Raw genomic sequence first — 11,147 nt, 5'->3', positions numbered from 1 at the left:
ACTAGCTGTTCTGCCTTCAAAGCGTTCTATTACCAGTGCTTGCTCTGCCTCAGGGAAACCTTGCCAAAATAGAATCCTAATAAATAAAATAAAGTGTAATTCAAGGCTGTTTCAAAGCAGTTGCTAAAATTTGGTTACAAGGTGGCTAATGGCCACTGCAGCCTTGAAAGAGGAGGAATACATGCCCACATGTACTTTTTCAGACCTCATATAAGTTAATGCCTGTGCATACATGGGTTTGGAAATCCATTAAGTAAATTACTTCTGTAGCTCAGTCTACTGGTAGCAGAACAACTGCCAAAACCACAGAAGCTAGGTTAAAGTCTTTACTCATGAATGGTGCTCTGTAAATAGCAGGAGGTAAAAGGCAAGTTTAATTGCTCTGGATTAAAATACTTCAGTTTTCACACAGGATTTCCCCATCACTGTGGCATTGCTAGCTTCAGAGACTATTACAGAGCGTTTTTCTCTCAGAGTAGCGTATATCATAATGTTATCTCCAAACTAAGAAAAACCCAACAAATTCTTTTCCAGTTTTTCCAAAAGTTGCATTAATGTGGAAAAGCAGGTTTGAAATAAGTATCTGGGTTCTGAGCTACCAACCGCTTTGATAGCTGAAATTGTCACTAAGCAGTCAAGAGCTGATGGGGTTTAGTTTGAAAAGGTATTTAACACAGACATGCAAATTTTAAGACTGAAATGCAGGACAAGGGCAACTTTCCTTTCCTGGGAAGGGTGATTTGATCAAAGGCCAAGCCCCCTTACACAATGATATTTACATGGATTTGACTGTGGTAGGACTGCTGTATCAAAAAGCAGGCAATAAGAATCAGCTCCCTTTTCAGTCGAGCTGACAAAAGCGGTACCCCGCCACAGGAATAGGTGAGCAGCAGTGGTTCGTGAGCCACAGAGTCAAGGGAGACCCGGCCAGTCCAAGGCACGCAACTGCTTTCTGCCCAGTTCTTAAGAGAGAAGTAAAGGGCAGCCAAAAACCTCATGACCGTTGCATAACCAGTTCAAGCCATTATGTCTTCTGACACAGAGAAGTACAGTCAAAAGAGTACATTTCATAGTAGGAAAACGCAACGGTTCCAACTAGCCAAACAGCCTGAGCTGGTTCTCAGTTGTGCCCAGGACTTCCCAAGTGCACAGGGACTGGTTTTGCCACCAGCACATTCCTGGGGTTGTTGGTGCTTTTAGAAAAGTGTCAAATACAACTGACAAAGCAGAACAGAGTGGTGCCATTTAATGCGTTCGAAGAAATACTAGTCAGAGCAAGTCCTTGCCTACACACAGGAACTCTCCCTTGAAAAATTTCACACTGCCAGGGTTTTGGAGCACCACAGTGCTATTTCTTTGTTTACTGCTGTATGATTGTGCCTATATGTACCATAGGACAATGGGGAGGCAGAAGGACCATGGCATGCCAGCCACAGGCTCAGACCAAGTCCTTTTGCTACAAGAACCACCCCAGCAAGTACGTCAAAGTTCAGAAGCAACGTTAACATGCTGGAAGTGGAAACAGCAAGACAGATGCTTACCTAGCAAATTATTTTTTAAAGAGCAAGACAAGCTGAGGATTAAAACTGGGAAATTGTAGGAAGAAAAAAAAATGTAAATCCAAAACCCAAAGGTGAACAGGGAATAAAAGCAGAAGCAGGACACACACAAGAAGAAGTAATGACAGCGCGGAGCTACTTTGAAACAAAATAAGGACTGACTGACTAAAATCACATCACTTGTGTGCTGCAGAGATCCAAGACACTTTTTTTCACCCAAATTTTGAATGAATTTTGTCCAAGGCAGACAAACTTAAGATCTCTAATGAGTCCTTTCATTCCCAGCTTAATAATTGTAACTAGTTTACCATACAACTGTCTTCCAGGTGTCCTGCCAACAGGATCCCACTCCCACAGACATTAATTGCATAGACATAAAACTTAGTAAGAAAAGCATTTAGAAAGACCAGACAGAAACATTATGAAGTATTTTACTTTTTTTTTAATACAGATACAATATTTTTCCAAGGTCACTTTAGAGTAAGTGGCATACAGGCTATCAAAGTGGAAGTGCCCATACAGTCGTTTAAGGTTAAGTGTGCACAGAATATATTCTACAACACAAGAACTGCATTTAGAGATTTTTCTTGCTCCAGAATGATTTGGCAGCTTCAAAAAGCTAACACACATTTCCATCCTCAAAATCAATTCACTGAACAACAAAACCCCAAACTGAAATGCAATCCACCCCAACCACCAAACAACTCGCTCATCTCAGTAAGGACCTCTTAGCAGATCGGGCTGCAACAGCTGTAGAGCTGTCTTTATCCTGACCCTCAAAGTACTGCTGCTCTATTCGCCGACAAAAGGCTGTGAGATTACTGTAGTTTTTCACTTTTTCAGAGAGTTCATCAGTGGTTAGTTCAGTAGTAAGGATTGTGAACAGATGTCCAAATACCAGAGCATCTAATTCAGTTGGTCTGTGAAAACAAGCAGAAAAAAGAACAGGTATTTTGGAAGGCAAGTCCTGCGCTGTTCTGAGTAACTTTTAGATACCCACACAATCTAAGAATTGGGAAGAACTCAGGCAACGCTGAACTTTACCAAATGCATGAAAATCGTGTATACAGTATATAAGCACACTGCTAATTCTCAGTATGGCATCTTTCCTTGCTTTTGATAGCTTGGAAATGTGGAAGTGACACTTCTTAGAAGGGGTAGAGTTACTGATCCAGTATCAACCATGCTCCACCTTTTAATTCTGTAGCAAGGGCAAATGCTTATCAGGTCTTTTTAGGGTTTTTCTTTTTCCTCTGCAGATGTATATAAAAACCCCTCAGCTATTATCTCACAAAGAAAAAAAAAAAAGAGGAGGGGGGGAAAAAAAGCATAAACCCCCTATTCCCTCTTTGTGCTTTTCAATAGCTGGGAACTATTCAACCAATAAGAAAAGGAGCTCCAGGGTGACAGCTGCTGGAAACATCTCTTTTTTGAAAGGGGACTACACAGATGAAAACAGGTATTTTGGGGATCAGTGGTCTATTGAATGTTTTCAGCCCTACCTTATGGTAGGTACAAGCCTACTGAATTGTCATCTTGGACCTTTGTATATAAGTAGTCCATGTGCAAATAATTTTTCTTTTTCAAATACATTAATAACTTAAGAGTCCTCCTTTACCAGTGTCCAAGGTAAGCAGCATGAGGGTTTTCTCACTGATAAATTTTTTGCCTTTCTGTCTGTGGATCACTAAGAACTCTCCAGTGGAGATGTGGACCCTCGTACAACAAACTGAAATCTGTCAGCAACAGGCTGCTTTTCTTATTTACCTCCTACAGAGTCCTAAAAGTCACAGACTGAAAAATACTGGGCTAAGAACACATACCTTCTTAGTAATATTTCAGACACCTAAAAAGCTTAAAGGTTGAAACTGTACCAAGAAAGCCTGGTTAACACACAATAAAAACAACATCCCCAAGCTACAATTCTTTACAAATACAGAAAGAAAATTTAGGAGATACTATGTATGATTTGAGAAGATGTAATTCAAACTTGTCTTCTATAATGCCTATTTCTGTATCCACTCAAGTCACGCTACCCACCTAGTCTCAACTCGGAAAAGCCTAAGGAGCAAAGACACACACAGAAAAGTAACCCAAGACCATATGCTGCCTTTTGAAGACATCTGTGGGTCCAGAGGTAGTTAACTGAAGTCCAGACCTGAGCACTTCTAGTCTGGTCTATGCACAGGAGACAAGAGGAAGCTAATGTGATGTTATTTAATTCCATAACATTTCAAAAATATTGAATTATTGGAGAGAAAAAAAGCGTATTTTGCAATTGGAAGAAACTGGTGAAAGCAGAGGATATCCCATGAAGGCCAGGTTGTTCCTTTTTTCTCCCCTGGGAATGTGAATCTCGATACGAGGCTGGCTTCCCCCCCAGCTCTTACAACTCACAGGCACCCGCACACTAATGCAGTTCATTCAGAACCACCCCTGGTGTTAAGAAGGACCAGACAAGCTGTCCTGGTCAGGACAGCATGATATACATTCACTCCCCTGTACCTAGTAGAGAATGTTACCCAAGAAATACAAGTAAAGCTTTAATTAATAAGAAACTAACTGCATAAAGGTGTACATTTGTAGCCAACAGAAGCTGTGGTAGAGAAGATGAGCAGGAGTAAAACTGAATTAGTAATAGGAAAAAAACCCAAAACCCAGAAACTTACATAAACTTTCCTTTTAAAACCTTTAATTACTAATTTCTGAAAATTTATGTTTATATTCCAGTCACACATTTGTATTTCCGCAACTAATCATGTAGCATTAAAATAAAACAGGGGGTTTTCATATATACATGTGGATACGTATCTGTATCTCACATTCTGGAAGTAATATTTCAGTAAAGAGTAACTTACTGCTTGTTGAAGAAATATGGTTGTGTTCCTAATCTCTGGGAGAGAGCCTGACAACACTGATCTACATCTTCAAGCACCTATCAAAACACACAAGAGATAAAAGATCTGTATTGTCAGGAAATACCAACATTGCAAAAAAACACCTCCTTATTCTGTCTGCACTGACGGTGGGAACAAGGAACCTAACCACGTTGGAACACCACAAGCTGTTAAAGTCAGTCAAACCTACACAGTAGGCAGGTAGCAAAGTGTTACTTAATCTAATGTTTGACGTAAGGCAACTCTGATTAAGTGCTTTCCATAACATTTATAACTTAGCTTACTGAAAGGTACTAACCTATACCTCAAAATTGCCTTTTTTTTTTTTTTTGACCTCTGACACGGGAAGCCACAATCCTACAATGCCTGCTGACTACCACCACACAGGAGAGGGGGCCGTAACTTACAATATATTTTCAGGACTATGGCCTAAACTAACATCACCAGAGATGTATGCTCATGGTAAAACATCCTTCCTCCCACCCCATCGGGTTGCACATAATTTAAGATTTATTGCTGCTGAAGGCAAATACCTGACTCCAGATAATGTTTTAAGTACAGAGTATGTTTTTTATTACATCTGTTTCAAGAAAGTGTTAACTCTCCAAACCCTTTAAAAAAAAAGAAAGAAAAAAACAAAACAGGTTAGAGAAACAGGCTTCACTTTTCATACTGACCTGTTCAAGCGTCTTTCCAGCCCATCCGATGGCTTTCATCTTTCGCCTTACCTCCCACTGCTTCTGATAGGACAAAATGCGGTTAAGAGGCCACGGGTAAGGGGAGCCATACCTCGGGTGAGTAATCTTTGTTTACAGACAGAAAAGTACCGTGTTATCATATAAGAATAATAAGAAAATACAGATACCTCTATGCACAAAATAGGTAATATTCAAACATTTCTATTGGAAAGGGAGCTGTAAAAGAAAGGGAGTTGTGTGAAACGCTGTAATTATTTGTGCAGAATTTATAGTCTGCAGCATAACCATTTAAAACTATTACTTCAGAAACACAGAAAACCCGTTATCTATTCTGCAGTCAGCTACCTCCAGTAATGACACAGCTTCCCTACAATGTATATCCAAGCGAAATTAAAGTGAAAAGACTGTATCATTAATGGTATAAACCTCAATGTTTCATTTATGAGTAGGGACTTGCAGTTGTGAGCAAAAGCGTTTTCTCATTAAATTTTAATTAAGATAAATGCTGCAGAACCACTCACCTCTTCTACTGTAACATCATCACACCACTGGAGATAGAGCTAGGAACAGAAAGAACACTTACTAAAACTTCCTAATAAAGGAGAACACAGAGACGATCATTTCTCACTAGTAGAATTTTCTTTTCTGCATTAGATTAAACTTCCCTTTCGTTCCTTCTGTGACACCTCTGAATGTAGAAAAGGAATTAAAACTGGAGCCCAGTTGCTAGTCCTTACTTTGCCAGCACCAGGACCAAGCCAAGGCCCACTCCACTGCCCAGGCTGCACACAGCTCAGCGCACAGGTGACCAGCCCTCAGCTCCTCAGCCACCTGCAGCTTGTCAGCATTTCCAGCACTGTTCCCTTCCCACGCTGGGACTGCGTCACCGTAGCTGGCCCCAGCCGCAAACCGCAGGGGATCCCAGCCTCCCACCAGGCACGTGAACACGCACGCTGTGGAAGGCAACAGCGGGCTGCGTGGCCAGCTCTGGCTCTGGGTAGGATCCCAGGAACAACTGGCATTTTCCAGTCAGTTACTTCTACAGCTAAGTGGCACACTTCAGTCAGGTGAGGGGAATCACACATGTGGCTTGCGTCTACAGGAACATTTCAGCAAACAATCCACAGGGTACAGACAATTTATTCCTGCCTCTTCTCACCTCAAAAGTTGACGACTTAATCTAAGAACAATCAGTATTTCCAATATAGGGAAAAACCTTAAAGCTTTCTTGCCTATAGTCACTTATGTAAGTGTGTGGAGTAGCTATGGTTTGCTGTACCTCTGCTGTCAAGAGCATATTATTGACTAATTCCATGTAGGCTTTCATCTCAGCTTTTTGGACTTCATCCAACCCATCACTGAGAGAATGGCCCTAATGGAGAAAAGAAAAAAGAAAAAAGAGAGACACATGTAAGAAAGGATATTGGAATATCCAGCAATGCCTGACCCAAGGAGTTCTGAAGTCAATGAGCTTTGGCTCAGATCCTGATCTCTTACACAGTTCTGTAACAAATTACATATGCAATTTTTACATATAGTATCCTTTAGAATTAAAAAGAAATCATCGTAAGGTAACATAGCTAATCTGCAAGAAATGTATCAGTTATAGATGAACATGGTTTGAGCACACAGCCTCCTGGTTAGTGTATCCCTGTGGCAAGAAGTAAACACAAGTCTACATCTGTGATACAGCTTTACCAACTGCTCAGTGGAAATATAGGGGAGGGCTGGGGGGAGCAAAGACAAATTTGAACAGTATCTGACGCGTCAGGATTTAAACCACTCAGTTCTGGGTTTAAGAGCTCTGAGACCCACAGACAGGGCACATAGAAAACCAGTCTCAGAAACTGGCACTCGTATGCAGCTGTCCTGCACAGAATTTACTCCCAGAACTTGACTAAATGACAAAGAAAAACATTTCCACCTCAAAAGACTCCTATTCCAGAATATCTTTCTTTTAAAAGATATATACTAGATTTCTACACTGTTTTAGCAAATTACAGACCACACCAAATCAGCACAATGCTAAGCAGGATTAACATGCTGTTCACTAATTGACTAAAACAATGTACTAATTACCTTGGCTTTTACGAACTGGACTATGGGCCCAAGTTCAGATACTACTTGATTTCCCACATGAATAAAGGGTACTTTACCTGTAAAATGAGAAATGTATTTTAATAAGAGCTTTTTATACCTGTAAAACATCATTTACAGTTTTCAAAGCAATTAAATACTGCAGGAACATCAGTGTTTTTTTTTCAAATGAGCACAGGTAAAGCTCTAACATACACAGCTCACCCAGCTAACATTTGTAACATCAAACATCTTCCTCCTGATCTTCCTCCTCCTGAACCCCTTCTAAAGGCAATACTTGCAATTGTGTATTTCAGAGTTTTTGAGTGAGACCTACCAACTTGTATTTTAATAACAGATTTTGCTTTGCTGGAAAGACTTAATTCAACATTTCTCTGAAGTACAGCTGGGAAATCCCAGGAAAGCAGACAGAGCCCTTGGCTAGTTTTACGACACAACGCGTTCCCACCCTCCCTCCTAACCCACTGGCGAGGAAAGGGCTGCTGAAAGGATGATGGGAGATGTGGCACTGTGCCCAGGAAAGCAAGCAGGGGAAGTGCAAACGCACACTCAGCAAGGCAGGGTCTTGACTCTCCCTCCTCCGGTCTTTCAGATTTCCAACGACTGGGCCAGCTGGCTCCTGTTGGCTGCCCCAGCCTTCACTCTCTAGTTGTGAGCTGGTGTTTTCAAGTCCCCACAGTCCTGGGGTCAGGAAAAGGTTCTCGGTACAAGACCCACAGCTTCACGATCTGCGGGGCTAGGAGGCGGAAGGAGCTGCTTCATCACCATGGAAGCAAAATGAGGTTAAAGCTACTAGTAAGGCTCATCATTCAGTCTATGAAGCTGAGCCCTGAGGGTCCAGCATGGAGCAGGGCTAAAACCAGCCAGCGCTCAAAAGAAGACTGGGAAATTACTGTGTGTGAAGGACTCCCGAGTTTGTATGCACCATCTTCTCTGCTTGGTAACTTTTCTTACATGCAGAACCAAGCCAAGGCTTTAAGGCAGGCAGAGATACAAGAGGAAGCCCTGTTACACACAGCGAGCCACGAAGCATGATGGAAGCTGCCTTACGCCCCTTTTCCCAGCTCTCAACATGTGCAGCTGAGGGCTCCTGCTCCAATCCACCCTAACCAGGTTGCTTGTCCTGCAAATACACACCCAAGTGCAACTGACAAATGTCAACCTTATATTTAAGAATAAATCTTTTAGGATTATTTACATTATTGAAATAATCCATAAAATGGAGATAAATGCTGGATGTTTTCTACTACTGAAAGCATTCTCAAGCCCAAAGGCAGTAAACGAGCCTGCCCAGTGCAGTGGGGCACAGCACGCTTTTACCTTCCCACCTCTCGCTGTGGGCAAACTCTGCTCTCGACAGACAGCCCAAAGAGCAAGATCAGTACCTGCTTGACTCCAAGAGTGTTATTAGCAATACATTCACTCTTCTCACTGAAACACAAAAAGCCTACTGTTCAGCCTAGCTCAAACACTGTTCACGCTAACAGCAGATTCAGTCACAGTTTTCATCATGAGATTCACTGCTCACTGGCTCAATCAGCCCAAGGGTAATAAATGAAGTGCATCACACCAACAAAGGCTTCATCTGCATCCACACACTCCATGTTGCAGAAGGAAATGCAGGCCTGTCTGTGCTGCAGAATTCAGTGGTTTCAGTCAGACTGTACTTTGCACACCAAGACAACCCTTTGATACCATACTTTTGACTCCCGCAGAATGGGTTTTGTCATTACAATGACTATGAGATAAATAACCTTCCCTCCAAAACGATGAGATGCAGACCTTTGTCTGCTGCTGCTGTGAGACACATGGTGGTGAGGAGGGAGATGGGAACAAATGAAAATCTTGTCTGAATTATCATTAAAGAACCAATACAAAGAAAACGAATGGGGCAAGTGAATAAAAATAATGACTTCAGTAGTAAGAGCAAAAAGAATACACATATTTCTACCTACATTTGAAACAGAAGCAGTATCATTTTCCCTCTTGTGCTCGTTTTCAGAAGAAGGAAGTGTTCAGACCCAAATTCCAACATTAGATGCCAGCAAGTGTTGACATAGGGTGTGAGTGGCAGAGAAGCGAGAATGTGCAACTGTCACTAGTCCTACTGCACATGCAAGATGCTCCTCTGTGCATGGATTGAGCATTTCAAAGCTACCTTTATTTACTAATGAATAATTTACATACCTCCATATTTTGCTGTTTCTTCACTGCCTTTTTAAAAATAGCATAATTCCACTGCTTTGACCAAAATATCAGTAGCAGGAGCAGAACCCATGCAGCTGGCAGACATATACTGACAGGCACTTCCATGTGGCAGTCATCAGCCAGAGCCAGGTAATTGGTGAGTAAGCACCTCCTCACACAATCAAAATCTGGGACAGGGTACGAGGATTGCCAGATTTTTGTGCCCTGCATTCTGCAATTCTCTCCAATTTTTAGGCAACCTTTTGAAGCCAGCCTCTGGATGTTTTTAGGCAATCAGTCATCTCCAGCAAAAGGCAGGCTCTGTACCCTTCTAATACTTAATTTATTGTTGGTGGGTTTGGATTTTTTTCCAGACAGTCTCATGGATCAGAGGAAGATTTAAAATCACCTGTCACCCTTAACAATGACAATGCACCCTTCAGTCTTCTGTTATCAACATCCTGGCAATCGTCTCCCAGACAGGTAACAAAAGATAATCTTTCTGCAGTGTTGTCTCACCCCAGCAATGGGAAAATATAACGGCATTCACTGGAATATTCCCTGGATGCAGAACAAAGCCACTTTTGGAAACATAGGTCTTTCTGCTTCAGGACACAACTCCTCTCAGGCATTTGAGAGAAGGTTTCCACCAGGCATTTGAAGTGTCTGAACACTTAGTACAGGTACTGCATTCACAGGCAGGGCTACGTGTTGTGCCAATGTTACTTTGCATTTGACTGTTTTAATTGTTTGCAGAGCAGAACCTGTACTGGAGAGGAGGGGGGAAGGCAACCCACACAGTAGCACTGAACAACTGTTATCAGCAGGACAAGGCATAGTTGCCATGGTATCAAAATGGAGGTATAACGTAGTAATCTAAATGAAGGCCACACTTACCAGATGGGGACATGTACTCAGCATTTGCCCTGCAAACCACCCGGATTGGCAGATTGCACATCTGCAAAAAGGCCTGGAAACAAAGAGTTGCATTTAAAAAGCTTTAATACACCAGAGACAAACAAATGTGTTCTTCTCGGTACATCTGGCTGTGTTTTAGCTAGTTCCTTGCATACTGCTTTAAGGAAGAAAGAGTAGGTAAAAGAAAAACAAGGGGTTTAAAACTTCATTAGACAATTGTTTATCATCCAGTCACTGACTGGAATCCTTCTAACGAACTTTCATCTTTTTTCAAGACGAGCAAAGAAGCACTATCTGACAGCCACAATTAGTGCTGTGGTTGTACAAAACTAAGTGACATTTTGCCCCTCCTGAAAATCCTAGTACTTACTTCTTCTGGCTAAAGCTGGCTAACCACGTTCATGTTGTGTAACATGGGAAACACATATAGCACCTTCCCACGTTGTATTTGGAATAGCTGCCAGAAGTTTTTCTCTATGATACTGACAGAGCACAAGCCTGCTTTGGAAGAAAGTATATATTATCTTTAATGTATGTGAGTCATGGAGAGTGTAGGTGATCGATTTACTGTTTCTTTCTATCTGTAACCTTAGATTCAGAGCATTCTCAGTAGGATACTGACTTTTGTCAGCAGCTGCTGTCACCACAAAATTCTTAGTGTGTTTCTGTTGAAATACCAAAATATCATGAAAAATACTTGCAATTTTGACAGAACACAGCAAATAAGGAACCTCTTAATCTCTAGAGTCTCTCACAACTCAGCTAAGTCCTATCATTCATTTTGGCTTTGC

At 41.6% G+C, this 11,147-nt stretch overlaps 1 protein-coding gene across 4 annotated transcripts in view; it reads right to left on the bottom strand.

Moving 5' to 3' along the window:
* Window positions 1-1,984: 1,984 nt before the first annotated feature.
* MTX2 (metaxin 2) overlaps window positions 1,985-11,147 on the bottom strand; it is a 36,306-nt gene continuing 27,143 nt past the window's right edge. For 2 of the 4 annotated variants that reach the window (XM_086465306.1, XM_086465308.1), the window contains 7 exons: window positions 10,336-10,408; window positions 7,234-7,310; window positions 6,434-6,526; window positions 5,676-5,714; window positions 5,134-5,259; window positions 4,418-4,494; window positions 1,985-2,479 (listed from right to left, as the gene is read on the bottom strand). In XM_086465306.1, the coding sequence (XP_086321432.1) occupies window positions 2,269-2,479; window positions 4,418-4,494; window positions 5,134-5,259; window positions 5,676-5,714; window positions 6,434-6,526; window positions 7,234-7,310; window positions 10,336-10,408 (696 nt within the window). In that variant the 3' untranslated portion in view covers window positions 1,985-2,268. The remainder of the gene's footprint in view (window positions 2,480-4,417; window positions 4,495-5,133; window positions 5,260-5,675; window positions 5,715-6,433; window positions 6,527-7,233; window positions 7,311-10,335; window positions 10,409-11,147) is intronic. The other 2 variants (XM_086465307.1, XM_086465309.1) reach the window with 2 other exon arrangements.

This window comes from Leptosomus discolor, chromosome 5 (assembly GCF_034619465.1).
Source record: "Leptosomus discolor isolate bLepDis1 chromosome 5, bLepDis1.hap2, whole genome shotgun sequence".
Classification (NCBI taxonomy): Eukaryota; Metazoa; Chordata; class Aves; order Leptosomiformes; family Leptosomidae; genus Leptosomus; species Leptosomus discolor.
The sequence above is the reverse complement of the archived record's forward strand: the minus strand, read 5'-3'. Positions and strand labels throughout refer to the sequence as shown.